The 13,743-nt window shown below is 35.6% G+C and overlaps 2 protein-coding genes across 5 annotated transcripts in view; one reads left to right on the top strand and one right to left on the bottom strand.

Annotated features, from left to right (window-relative positions):
* LOC127963257 (solute carrier family 15 member 4) overlaps nucleotides 1-1,541 on the bottom strand; it is a 58,435-nt gene extending 56,894 nt beyond the window's left edge. The window contains exons 1-2 of one of the 2 annotated variants that reach the window (XM_052563066.1): nucleotides 1,283-1,541; nucleotides 423-1,039 (exon numbers count right to left, since the gene is read on the bottom strand). In XM_052563066.1, coding sequence (XP_052419026.1) covers nucleotides 423-995 — 573 coding nt within the window. In that variant the 5' untranslated portion in view covers nucleotides 996-1,039; nucleotides 1,283-1,541. Of the gene's footprint in view, nucleotides 1-422; nucleotides 1,040-1,277 lie in introns of both variants that reach the window. The other variant, XM_052563065.1, reaches the window with a different exon arrangement.
* A 2,992-nt stretch (nucleotides 1,542-4,533) lies between these two features.
* glt1d1 (glycosyltransferase 1 domain containing 1) overlaps nucleotides 4,534-13,743 on the top strand; it is a 38,094-nt gene continuing 28,884 nt past the window's right edge. Inside the window, exons 1-6 of one of the 3 annotated variants that reach the window (XM_052563766.1) lie at nucleotides 4,534-4,640; nucleotides 5,173-5,324; nucleotides 6,402-6,507; nucleotides 10,238-10,289; nucleotides 11,932-11,965; nucleotides 12,097-12,153. In XM_052563766.1, coding sequence (XP_052419726.1) covers nucleotides 5,255-5,324; nucleotides 6,402-6,507; nucleotides 10,238-10,289; nucleotides 11,932-11,965; nucleotides 12,097-12,153 — 319 coding nt within the window. In that variant the 5' untranslated portion in view covers nucleotides 4,534-4,640; nucleotides 5,173-5,254. Of the gene's footprint in view, nucleotides 4,876-5,172; nucleotides 5,325-6,401; nucleotides 6,508-10,237; nucleotides 10,290-11,931; nucleotides 11,966-12,096; nucleotides 12,154-13,743 lie in introns of all 3 variants that reach the window. The other 2 variants (XM_052563765.1, XM_052563767.1) reach the window with 2 other exon arrangements.

Genomic DNA, 13,743 nt, shown 5'->3' on the forward strand with positions numbered 1-13,743 from the left:
ATTCGAGGTTGTGCCCTCTGAGATTGGAACCTACTCAAAAGTTTAGACAACTCTTCAGTTGTAGTGAATTATGTTACCTCAGGGGTTTCAGTCTTTTAGATGCCACAGACCCCCCAAATATGCAAAATAAAAATAAAAATCTGCTAATTATTTAAATGTATAAAGACCCTGAGGAAACAAAATTATAAAAAAAGCATAAAAAAGCATTTAAGGTGATATTATCTACTGTTAGATGTATTATTAAAAAAAAAAATCATTTATTTTATTCAAATTAAATATAAACCGTTACTTAATTTTATTTTTACATTTATTTTCTTTAACTTATTTATTTTTTAAATGTTTTTATCCACACCTCTCAACAGAACCAGAATATTCCCTTCCTAGCGCCTCCCCAGACCCCATTTTGAAACCCCATGCATTACCTGATCTGCTCCGAATGGAGTGATGTTTGATTTCACAGTGCCCACGCCAATGGCCACCAGCACCAGACCACTGTAGATCGCAGGCCTACAGTAGGACGGCCGATTCATGCAGGTCACATTGGCAGGCACAGTCCCATTTTCAGGAAAACACTCTGCTGGCTGCACTGGGAACGCCATCTCTTCTCCACACAGAGAGGTCCTGGTGTCATCGTAGGCCACGAAGGGGAAAAGCAGCATCCCGAACAGGTATAGAACTAAACTCAAGGCTATGGTTATGAACTTGCCAAGGAACGCATCTGCCAGCCAGCCACCAAAAGGCGATATCAAATAAGTGACACCCATGAAGATCAAGGGGGCCTGGCTGGCCGAAGTCCCTTCCCAAAAGAAGGGGTTGCTGTTGAGGAAGAGCACCAGGTTCGAGGTGATGCCATAGAAGGCCATCCGCTCTAAAGACTCTGCCAGCAGGATGGCAGCACAGGCCAGTCTCCTGCCATTAAACACTGACTCCGATCTGGTTGAGGCCACAGAGTTGTCCAAAAGAGGAGTGTTCTCGTTTACACCCCTGCCAGCCATATCCTGATATGCTGTTTCTCAAGACCAAAATCCAATATCCAAACCTAGAACAAAAAACAACTGTCATTATTTAAAAGCACGTGATACCACAAAACTATACATTTCGCAATAATGGAAATTCAGGAAATAAATCACGACAGAGTCCAAATAAAATTCTGACACACGTACTTCTTAACCTTACTGACTTATTTGTATATTTCAACCGACAATAAAACAACATACCGTCAGCAAATTCTACATTTTACTCAGTAAACATGCTAACAACAGACATAAGTAACATACCGTACTTTAACACTTAGAACTGCTCCACATTTAGTTGTGCTCAGCTCGCGACGTGTTTACCAATGTCTCGGGATACATGTTATCATAAATATTTGGTTAAAAAAATCCTAAAAGTCTGACGGTGTGAAGTTCAACGTTAGCTGTCGGCTCTGAAGGTAAACAGCAAGTCACAATACTACCGCGTGACACCCGGTTCAGTCAAAAGCGTCAAGAGACGCGGCCACAGCGCATTCAGCAGATCTCTGCGTCATCTGGAGGCGCTTATCGTGTGCCAGTGTCGAGTATCAGGTTTATCCTTTTACATACAAAGCCTAGCGATAAGCGTCAATCAACTGGCAAGAAAGCCAAAGGCAACTACTGATTGGATGAAGGAGAAATAAAGGGTTTATTCTATTGGCTATAGTCTTGCAGCCAATCATGTCTGCACATAAACTTCCTGTGGGTGTTCCCTTTCCTGTCATGTAGGCTACATTTCAAATCTCTGTCTAGTTTTAATAATACATGTATTTATTTATTAACCTTTTTGTTTTCAATGGCTTGTTTATAGAAAGATTCACACCCTTTTTGTTATCTGTGGCCATTTTTTAAAACCTTTTTTTTAATAGATTGTGCATACACCACTTAGAAACCTATGTTGTAGATAGATAGATAGATAGATAGATAGATAGATAGATAGATAGATAGATAGATAGATAGATAGATAGATAGATAGATAGATAGATAGATAGATGAACGCAAATTTCCAGTTAGTAACAATGACACAATAACACACAATAACAACTTTGCAAGCATACTCAAATCTCTCATGTAACTGTAGCCTACTTGAATAAACTAAAAAAAGAATTGTGCGCTGTTTCCACAATTTTTTTACGTAGAACAATGTTTGACATTTCCTGTTGCCTGAGATTGCAATAAATAATGTTAGAGGTAATTGGATGGAACTTTTCCCAGTAAATTAACAGCAAATTGTTGGCTGAACTACAGTACTTTAAATTAGATTCATAATGACTTTATGTATTAACCATTTATAATAAATGTTTTGTTTCTATTCACATACTTTTGTAATTTGTGGATTTTTGTTAAAACCTTTTTAAAATATGTGTGCATACACTTATAAAAAAACATGTATTTTTTCACATTTCTGAATGTTCTGAATCTCTTAGAAATTTTTTAATATTCTATATACATATTTGTATATATTCTAACATCAATGCTTGTCATCAACATTAATTATTCTAATGAATAATTAACCTGAACCTTTGAACTCTTAAATGAATTCTGATCAAAAGTAAAAAAAATAATAATAAAATAAATAAATAGAGCTGGCCTCCTGGCCAAACTGAGTAATTGATGGAGAAGGGCTATGGTTAGTGTGGTGATCAAGAACCTGACGGTCACTCTAGTTGAACTCCATGATCAGGAGAAAGGAGGAATCTAAGGACAAACATCACTGCAATACTCTACTAATCTTGGCTTTATGGCCATCCAACCTGACAGAGCTTGAGAAGTGAAGAGGTGAGGAGAAGAATGGCAGATAACTGCCAAATGCTGATGAGCAAAGCTTGTCAAATCATACAAAAAATTCTTGAGACTGTAAAGGTGCTTCAGCTAAATATTTAGTTAAGGGTATGAATACTTATACGATACTTATTTCAGTTTTATAAATATATATAATTTTACAAAAACAAGTGTGTTTTGCTTTGTCAATATAGTGTATGGTGTGTAAATTGATGTGGGAAAAAAAGTAATTTCAAGCAGTTTAACATAAGGCAGCAACATAAAAATATACATGAAGGTGGGGTATGAATACTTTCGCAAGGCACTGTATGTATAGCAAATTTGCTGATTACAAATTACATGAAGAAAATTGTAGTGAGTAATGTAATGCATTAGATTACTCATTTAAGTTAATGTATTGTGACTTCTTGGAAAAAAAAAAAAAAATATTAGAAAATAAAAACCAATCAAGATAAAATTACTGAATGCTAAAAATAGAAAGGATGATTCCAAGGACCTGACGAGGGAGAGGGGGCCCAGGACGCATATTTTTTATTTTATTTTATATTGAGGCAGAACGAGTCATTGATGTTCAGGGGTCCTGATGTTCGGGATAGCGGTGCCTATGCCATGGCATATATTTATTGATGTGACATTTATATGGCCATTCTATATTAAGAAGAAGTAGATGGTATGGTACACATAGTATGATATTTTACAAAGAAAAAAAATCTATAAATTTACTGCCATTTTGTAAAAGAAAAAGTAAATGTTATCTGATTACAAGGATTTTAAACCGTAATATAATCCAGTTATTTACTTAATATTACTGTTTTTTTTATTGCATTTTTATCAAATAAATGCACCCTTGAACTTAAAAAAAAGCTAGATAAAAAAAAAATTCTAAATTTTTACTGTTAGTATTACTTTAGCGAAAGGAAGTTTAAAGAGATTGTATTAAATGTTGATATTGTGGTAATTTGACAAACAGCATTTTAAAGGTGCTGTAGGGAACTTTTGTAAAAAAATTTTTTTTTACATATTTATTAAACCTGTCATTATGTCCTGACAGTAGAATATGAGACAGATCATCTGTGAAAAAAATCAAGCTCCTCTGGCTCCTCCCAGTGGTCCTATTGCCATTTGCAGAAAGTCATGCGCTCCCGGTAAAAAACAACCAATCAGAGCTGCGGTCCGTAACTTTGTTTGTGTTCACAATGTAGAAAAATGAAAGAAAAATGAACATAATAAGCGAGTACACCATGAATCCATTTTCCAAACCGTGTTTTTAGCTTGTCCTGAATCACTAGGGTACACCTATAATAAGTGTTTATATTCGGACTATTTTAGATTGCTTCGGGGGTACCGCGGCGGAGTAACCCAGTACCTTTGTGATTCTTCATAGACATAAACAGACAGAAGTAGTTCCGGCTACAATGTTCTTCCGCAAGACGTAAGCAGTTCTGTTTATTAACCGCTAGATCGTCAAAAGTTCCCTACTGCAGCTTTAATACATATTACCATTTCAAGTTCTTTATTTATATATTTATTTATATTCTATCTATGTACATGGATGTAGGCTATAATTACTATCTAACATTTACATGGCTTTCTACACATTCACACAGATCCTGTGCACTCTAAATTATGATTGATATTACGCACTAATATATTTAGATATGATTGGGTGTCACATTTGATCTTTTTAGTTTCGCACACTATAGTTCCGTGTTTCCGGAGGGTCTTCATTTGAAACGGACTAGTGCTAAAATAAACTCCACGCGTGTATGTGTAAGCGTGTGCGCGTGCCCGTGCTTGCGTCCGGGAGGCTGGTCTCTGACGCGACAACATGACATGAACAGTCAGGTCAGGAGAGTATTGTCCGTCTCTTGGCAGGCGAGCTCTCAATTTGTATTAGCGTCAGCATTTTATCGTCGCACGCTGAAATGCGCGTGCTCTTCTTAGCCCCAAACAGTCCCAAAACAGGGAACTGTACCACAGCCGAAAGAATAAGGTAACACTGCTGTTTGATTAGCGAAACCAGGAAGTAACAGTCCTCTATTGATTCTCAAGTCAACAAAAGAGCTTATCATTTAACCCTGTAAGGCGATCAGTTTTTCAACTAAAGCGATTTAGCATCTTCAGTCAAAGTACTAAACTATATGTCACCAACTGTACTGAATAAGGCACATAATGTTTTCTTTTGGCGCTGTTGTTCAAATAAGTAACCATGTTTTGGACATGTACCATGGTAAAATCATGGTATTCTTGGAGATCGAAATACCATGGTAGTAAATCACTGTGCTATGATTCAGCCACAGAATATTTGAATATTTTAGACTCCGAGCCAATTTATTACAGAGGAATAAGTGTGTGTGTGTGTGTGTTTGGGTTGCAGGAATCATATCGTGGCTGCAGGACATACTTGTGTACTGTGTGATACAAGAGAGTTCAGCTCTGCCTCTGATGTATCGTCCCTGATGACGCAAGAGCCGCGGTTCGAAGCTGCGCTGGCCATTCATCTTTTCAAAGGAGGCAGGCTTCTTTTAGGTGACACGTCCCCGGCCTCTCAAAAATACATGCATATGTTGTTTTCACCATATTAGTGAGAGCATCCATAGATGCAATTGATTTTATACTGAGGTGGAGCACCACAGAGCCTAGCCTGTACACATGCATACTGTACATGCATCGATCTTGTCAGATTATTGTTACTTTCCACTATTGAGCTCTATCGCACAATTTATGACTTTACTGGTGATAGATAAAAGGGAAGTTGCACACTAAACAATCAGTTTTATAGTAGTATTTTGTTTAGGGATGCACATTATATTGATACCATCATGTCAGTTATCAGCCATTATTAGTGTTTTATTTTTGTTATCACCAAATATTGGATATTTAATTTGCCTATTTTAAAATTTAGATTACCTTTGCAGTGATCTTACACACAAAAAGTAATCCAGTATACTTATTATTTTTGGCTTATCGATATCAGTCATTTTAACAGTCATGCATAGTTAATTATTATTTTTTAATTCATTATCAATGCCTTATATTTAGATGCATAGTTATAGCGAATATATATTTTTATGTCATGACTTAAATTCCACATGTACAAAAAATTACCATGGTATTACTGTTTTTTTTGTTTGTTTTTTGTACCATACATCATGGTATTATTTGAAATATTATGGCATATGAAGATGGTATTCATTTTATTACCATAGTATATACCAGAATACCATGCCATTATCATGCTACCCCAACATTGACAGTATTTTTAATGATTTGTTATCATACGATATATTGTCAGTTTCCTCTGTTTGTGGTGTTAATTTAGAAAACTGACCACTGACTGATAAATTGTGCATCCTTACTCACAGAATGTCTTGTTCAGATTGAAGGCTACTTCTTTCTCACCACCCTCAGATACAGCATTCCTGTGAGTCATTGGCCGAAATGTCCACTCTATGGATGACTACTTTCCCTCTGGCAAAGATAAACACACTGTTTCATGCCTCAGAGACTTCACTCGCTCGAAGGACTTAAAAGTTGAACTTCAGTGGAGGTGAATAAGTGAAATAATGGATTTGTCTTTGTTGCATATTTTCATTTTCTCTGCAGATGCTGGAGTGCCTTTTGGGGTGGTGTTTGGAGGGACTGATGTCAACGAGGACGTAAAAGATGAGCACAAGCGAGCCGTGATGGAGGAAGTTCTGCACAAGGCCAGGTCAAATTTACTCGGTCTTTCATGAAAGTCGACGCTTATCTTGCTTCTCTGCTCTAGTCTGATATAATTAAAGATATAGTTTGTCCAGAAATGAACATTTTGTCATTTGTGACCCTGAACCACAAAACCAGTATTAAGTCGCTGGGGTATATTTGTAGCAATAGTGGAAAAAAACATTGTATGGGTCAAAATGATCCATTTATCTTTTATGCCAAAAAATCATTAGGATATTAAGTAAAGATCATGTTCCATGAAGATATTTTGTAAATTTCCTTTAAAAAAAAAATAATTTTTGAGTAGTAATATGCTTATCTAAGAATTAATTTGGACAACTTTAAAGGCGATTTTCTCTGTATTTAGTTTTTTTTGCACTCTCAGATTCCAGATTTTCTAATAGTTGTATCTCTGCCACATATGGTCAGATCCTAACAGGCCATACGTCAATGGAAATCTTATTTATTCAGATTTCAGATTACCGTATGTATAAATCTCAATTTCAAAAAATTTACACTTAAGACTGGTTTTGTGGTCCAGGGTCACATTTATGACAACTTTCCAAACCTGTATGACTTCCTTTATTTAGTGGTACACAAAAGAAGAGATATTAAAGAATGTACTGGTTGTTCTTTGTTCATGCAATTGAAAATGTAATCCGTCTGTTTCCCACATAAAAACTCATATGGCTTGGCTTCAAAAAACTAGTTTTATGGACAAGTTATGATGCTTTGAAGGTGCTTTTGCATCTTTTTGACACTTGAAAATCTCGAGTCATCTTTCTTCAAAAAGTTTGTGCTCTAAGGAAGTCGGGCAGTTTTGGAGCGACAGGCAAGTAAAGGATTTTCAATTGTATATGAACAATATGAAAGAGGATTATGTAAGATTACTAGTATGTTGTTAATCTCTTCTTTTAAGATTAGTTTTTAATTAGTCTTCTAATCTGTTCTGGATAAAGTGTCTGGAATAAGCATATTGTGAATGATTTCTGAAGGATCACGTGACACTGATCTGGAGTAAGACTGGAGTAATGGTGCTGAAAATTCAGCTTTGCATCACAGGAAGAAATAATTAGGTTTAAAAAAATATATTCAAATAGAAAACAGTTATTTCAAATTGTACAAATATTTCACTGAAGTGGTGTATTTACACGAGGAAAGTCCACTAGTTCACTTGCTTTGGTCCGGACCAAATACGGTGTTGGTTTTTGGTTTGTTTGATGTGGTTCACTTTCGCACTTAACCTTTCGCACTTTGCAAGTGAACCAGAAATTGTAAACAAAACTACACATATAGTAAAGTCATATATTGATTGGACCGAAATTCTTGAGCAGGGAAAACAGGAAGTGCAAAAACGGGCTAATCATGGAGATGCACAATTTTTGTTCTTTTACTGATTTGGTGTTATCAAATACTAATGCAATATGAAGAAACTTATGTTCATCATATGAGGCAATGTCATACAATGTTGTCATAAAGACTTCTTTAGATATAAAAGCATATCTCAATCTTCAGGACATCAGTGGAAACGAATTAAATATGCTGTTATTTTTACTCATAAAGGTAAGAATAATACATCATTCTGAAGTGTAAAGGGTCTATTTTATTTGTGTGCACTCACAATATCAACAAAATATTGTGCTTTTGTAAAAAAAAAAGAAAAACAGGATGTGCTTGCCACCTCAGTCTTGAGTAGGACCGCTTCACAATAATGAATCGAAAATCAGTGAATAGTTTTCTTGAATATATCTATAGAAAGCTTTAAATGACTACAAAACAAAAGCATTGAAATCCAAAACAAGAACTCGTTCATTATGTAATCCAAGATGCTCTTCTTTTTAAAAGTCACATCCTGACTCAGAAAACACTAGTTTATCCATTTAATTTAATTTATTACCCCCCAACATATACATTGTAGCTTTTGCAGGAAGCTTTAGTCCATTTAGCACGCTCACATCACGTTGGTGTGCGCCATGGTCAAGAAAACTCATCATTTGCGTGCATTTTTAAGCATTGCGGTTTGAAAACAAGTGATTGAAATGCAAAAAAAAAAAAAACCAGCCCTACATGTGCAAGCTGTCTGTTTCTGTGCGTTATTTATGCAGTTGGGTCGGATCGAGGTCAGTTCATATTCACACCTTAAACAAACCATACCAGAGTTCGTTTGGATCCTCTTCAGCTGGGTCTCGGTGCGGTTGTTTGGTCCGCAGCCGAGTGCGATTGCTGTATTCACACTTGCCAAAAAAGTCTGCAACAAGGAGGGAAACAAATTTGAGATTGATTCAACTGAACCAAACAAGACAGGTGTGACTATACCATAAAAATCATAATGTATCTAAATTTTGACAAGTACATTTTAAATGTTTTATCCCAAAACTTTGAACGGCAGATGCTCCAATAGGCCTTTGGACTAAAAAGTTTGATAGTAGCAGGTATTGTGTGGTATTTCTTTTTCTTTTTCATCTGTAATAGACTGAATCTGTACCCAAAGCCTGCCAGCTTTGGTTTCAATTCATTAGCCAGGTGTTATAGATTCTTGTGATCTGTTTGATTAGTACAGGCAGACTCACACCCTTTTGACAGTCTTAAGGGAATAATTGACACTGGGGAGCATAAGAATGATAAGAGCCTCCACTTCAAACACATCTCCCAGAGAAGACCCCCTGCTGCTGCCGTTACTGACTAACCTTCACATCTCCTGAAAGAGAGACGACGGACAGGGGATGATGAAGAGGAGATGGAAGGAAACCCTTGGGGTTCAGTTGCAATAATTTGGAAAAGTAACAAGTCTGCTTTTTTCTTTATTCAAGACCATTGTTAACACCCCCCCACCCCCAAAAAAAGGACCTTATGTTTTATGTATGTGCGTGTGTTGTGAGTTTGAATAAAGGGAGCTTTAGGATGAGGCTTGAATACAAGACACAGGCATTTTTTTCTTTTCTTAACAAAATACAAATTTAGAGAACTTTTAAAAGCCAGAACCAGATTGAAAGTCTGTTATGTAAAGAGTAATTTAAATGCGGGGGAAAAAGTCAAACAAAGAAACACCAGGTTAACATTTAAAATTCAAGTATTTTCTGAAAAAAAAAAGGTATATGTATATATTTATATATATATATATATATATATATATATATATGAAGAGTTCAGATGCAAAAGCCTCTAAATGCCATCTGAAATTGTCTTATAAAATAAGCATTTTTATCAGGCCACTATATTTACGCTCAGTTATTTCACTTTAATTTCATAGAAAAGGGCCTATACATTGCAATTAGATTGAAATTACTGAACCTAAACATAGGAGCATGATAAAAATTCAAATTTAAGATGAAAATTTCAGATGGCATTTAGAGGGTTTTGCATCTGAACTATTCATATTTAACCTGTATATGCTTACAATATAATTTGTAATTATTTTTTTTCATGTTAAAAAACTCCACTATAGCTTCATCTTTCTCCTCTTCGTCATTCTGATTTTAAGTGTTACTCTGGGATTGCATTGCGGTGCTTTTGATTTGTGGGGCTTGACTTGTTTGATTTACAGATTTTTGGTGGCCACTGACAGCTTTGATGTCTGGGAAAGTGTGCAATTGCAGTGAAATGAAAACGTTTGAACGCAGTCACTGTGGCGAACCTCGCTATCACAAAGCAGTGCAGAAATCTTGACTTTTCATGTTTCTTTACATGTTAAACATATCAACTCAATTTCTTCATCTCTGTCTCTCTGTCACACTCAGGTTTGCTGTGGCGTTCACTGATAAACTGAAGGAACGTGCCGAGGAGCTCTTGGTAAGAAATGATACATTTTACAGAAGAGTTTACAGCTCTGGGTTCTTATGGCAGCTGTAAAGAACCCTGTCCCTACATGTGCTGTAAATTAGCTGCTGTTCAGAGTGCATTAATATGAAATCATAATTGATAGTGTTGATTTTTTTGTTGCAGAAGATAGAATGTTGTGGTCCTATTTTGCATGAGGTGTTTTTATTTTATTTTATAAATAATAATAAAAAAAGATGTACACTAATATTAAAAAGTCTGATGTCACTAAGATTTTTTTAAAGAAATAAATACTTTTTTTCAATGATTAATGTATTAAATTGTGCACACTTGATAAAAGACACTCCCTCTTTCAAACCCATGCTAACTTTTTTTTTTTAACTTTCTTTTCATAAAAGAATCCTAAAAATAAATGGATGACAGTTTTGACAAAAATATTAGACATGCAATTATTTTCAACGTTGATGATAATAATAAGAACTGTTTCTTGAGTACCAAATCAGAATATTAGATTGATTTCTGAAGGATCATGTGGAGTAAAGATGCTGATAATTCAGCTTTGCATTACAGGAATAAATTATAATTTTTATATATTGAATAAAAAAATTATTTCAAATTGTAATTAATCATTTCTTTGTTTTTTTTCGATAAAGCAATGGAGCTTAGGTGAGTGTAAGAGGAGTCTAACAAATAATAATAATAAAATCTTACCACCTCCAATCTTTGAACTGTAGTGTATGTAGTAGAAATGTCACGTTGAAAGGATATAGAGTAAATGAGGTAATGAAATTGCCAGTGTTTATGTTTCTAATGGGTTAGAGAAGAGGAAAAGATGAGGAGAGACAGATGACTTCTGCTCTAGCTGATGCTGTTAATAATACAAAAGGATTTAGCGGCTACAAATGCAATATCCTGCCTTCAATCCTGTAAAAGCACAGCATTAAAATCATTATATCCATGTTTTTTTCCTCCAATGAAACCCCAGACACACATTACACACGTGGAATCAAGACAAACAGGATGTCTCTGTTTTAGTCACACACACACACCAGGGGTCTCCCTCTCCCAGGACTGATAACATCCAGCCAATTTCCCCTCCATCTGGGTGAAATTATCTTGACTTTATCTCAGCCAGCCATTTACATATTATTCTTTTATTACCTTTCTGCTGCTGTATTGTCTTTTTTTTTTCGACTGGTTTTGATTTATGCAAATTATGGTTTCGCTTTGCTGCACAGAGATTTTTTTCAGCAGATATTTTCTCTTACCGGTCTATGGTTATTACATTAGCCAAGGGCATGAACTTTGAACATGGATAACTCTATTATCATAAAAAGAGAAATTCTAATGTTTGACATTTAGTTTTATTTTCACCTGCAGAGCTTCCAGTGTCACAAAACCTTATAAAAAAATCAATGAATTAAAAATGTGAACGGTAAACTCATTCATAAAGTAATATTAATATATAAAATTAGTCAAAATAAAGTAATAATTATTAATAATAATTATTATTATTATTTAAAAAAAAATTCCAGTAAACATGAACCAGTGAAGTCATGAAAATGTATTTGTCAACCAGTTGGAAACGCACATCTTACACTACTACAAATGTCCAGTAGGGGTCTAACATTTATTTCTTGACCATTTCTTTCAGGTATGTGCGAGCAAGATTTATGTGCAGCCTCAAGGTAGAGTTCATGAATACTGCATGTTTCCAGATGGCATTTTGTTGAAGTTGCGGGGCAAAATGCATTTTTGAAAGGCCTTTGAAAAGTTTTGAAATATATGTAATTATTGAAATGTCTACATATGTTTCCAGGGATTGAGACCAGAGTGGCATCACATTTCAGCTGGAGTGACTTTTTACACAGAACAGGTACAACGCCATTAAATATATGATAGACATACATGTAGAAGAGGATTAGATGGATTTGCAGACCCCATTTGATTAATAGCTTGACATATGCATTCATCATCATCCCTCTTTTTGATAAGCAGTAGACATCGCTCCATTAAATATACATGTGGTCTTCAGTCCTCAACACACTTGAACAGTCTCAGGAGCACTTAACCTTGATTAGAGACAGCCTCACAGACTTCACGAGTGAAGAGGTTGTGCATGGTTATTTTGAGATAGGGCAACAGAGTAAAAGAAATAAAGAAAAATTTAGAAAGAACAAAGATATATTTGAGCTTCTGGTATTATGAATTGGTGATTTAAACATTTAATCCATAATTTCCCTGCACTTGGAGGGTTTCACATTTACTTTCTTCACATTTCATATAGCTGATAGCTAGAAAGGTTTGTTGGTTTCGTATACAAGTGGAAAAATGGCTTCACAGTATCAGGCAATTACTTTGCAGGCAGCATTTTTTGCACGAAGGCACCTCATGAAACTGATTTTGGACAGGCTTCTGAGGTAGAGTAATTGTTTAATGATCTACATCCAAATATAGAGAGCTTTGGTGATAACTAAGTGGATATTTCATTACTGCAATATTAATGTCTCGCTAGAAATGACATAAAAAGTGGAAAACGTTGATTAAAAACATACATTCACACACAAACTGACCACCAACCACAACTTTCAGACTCCTTCTTTATTTTTTGGCTTAACTGTCACAGAATGGAACGCACAGGATTGTGGGATATCAAAGGCAGTGAAGGATACATCTGTGCTGCTTTCAAAAATCGGCCAAATGGAGGCATCTCAGAAGACAGGAACTGAAAGGGGGGGTGAAATACTCGTTTTCACTTAACATCCTGTTAATCTTGAGTACCTATAGAGTAGTACTGCATCCTTCATAACTCCAAAAAGTCTTTAGTTTTATTATATTCATGAGAGAAAGATAGTCTGTACTGATTTTTCCCGGAAAAACACGACCAGCTGGAGGCGTGACGTGTGGGCGGAGCTAAAGAATCACGAGCGCCAGTAAGCTTTTGCGTTGAGAGCGTTTGGAAGTTGTGACATTACCGTGAGGAAAAAAACATCCAAAACAAACCATGGCTAACAGTCAGATTCAGCGTATATTTATGATCCAGAATCGGATCCAGAGGCTGAAATTTAACAAGAGCAGCATCAGCAACGACGTCTCTATGTGGTATGTCCTGAAACTGTATATATTTGCTTAGCGGTTTTGGAAAATGACTAAGTTCCACTTTATGTCGTCTTTTTTTATTTTTTATTTATTTATTTATTTTTTAAGCTGTACATGTGGAAAGTACAGTTTGATGACAACATCGCATGTTGTTTACTTGATGTGCTTACGCGCCGATAGCTAAGTTAACAACACAGAGATATTTGAAGCAGTTTTACTCACCGCCTGCGGTTCCAACACACGATCGTGACCCTTTTTTGTTAGGACTGCATTATCCTTAAGAAATAAACGATGTGCAAATCCGGCGTCAAACTGGGCCTTGTTTGTAAAACAAGCATCTTCGAAATGCAGGGAACAAACAAAAACA

The sequence above is a fragment of the Carassius gibelio genome, chromosome B8 (assembly GCF_023724105.1).
Source record: "Carassius gibelio isolate Cgi1373 ecotype wild population from Czech Republic chromosome B8, carGib1.2-hapl.c, whole genome shotgun sequence".
Classification (NCBI taxonomy): Eukaryota; Metazoa; Chordata; class Actinopteri; order Cypriniformes; family Cyprinidae; genus Carassius; species Carassius gibelio.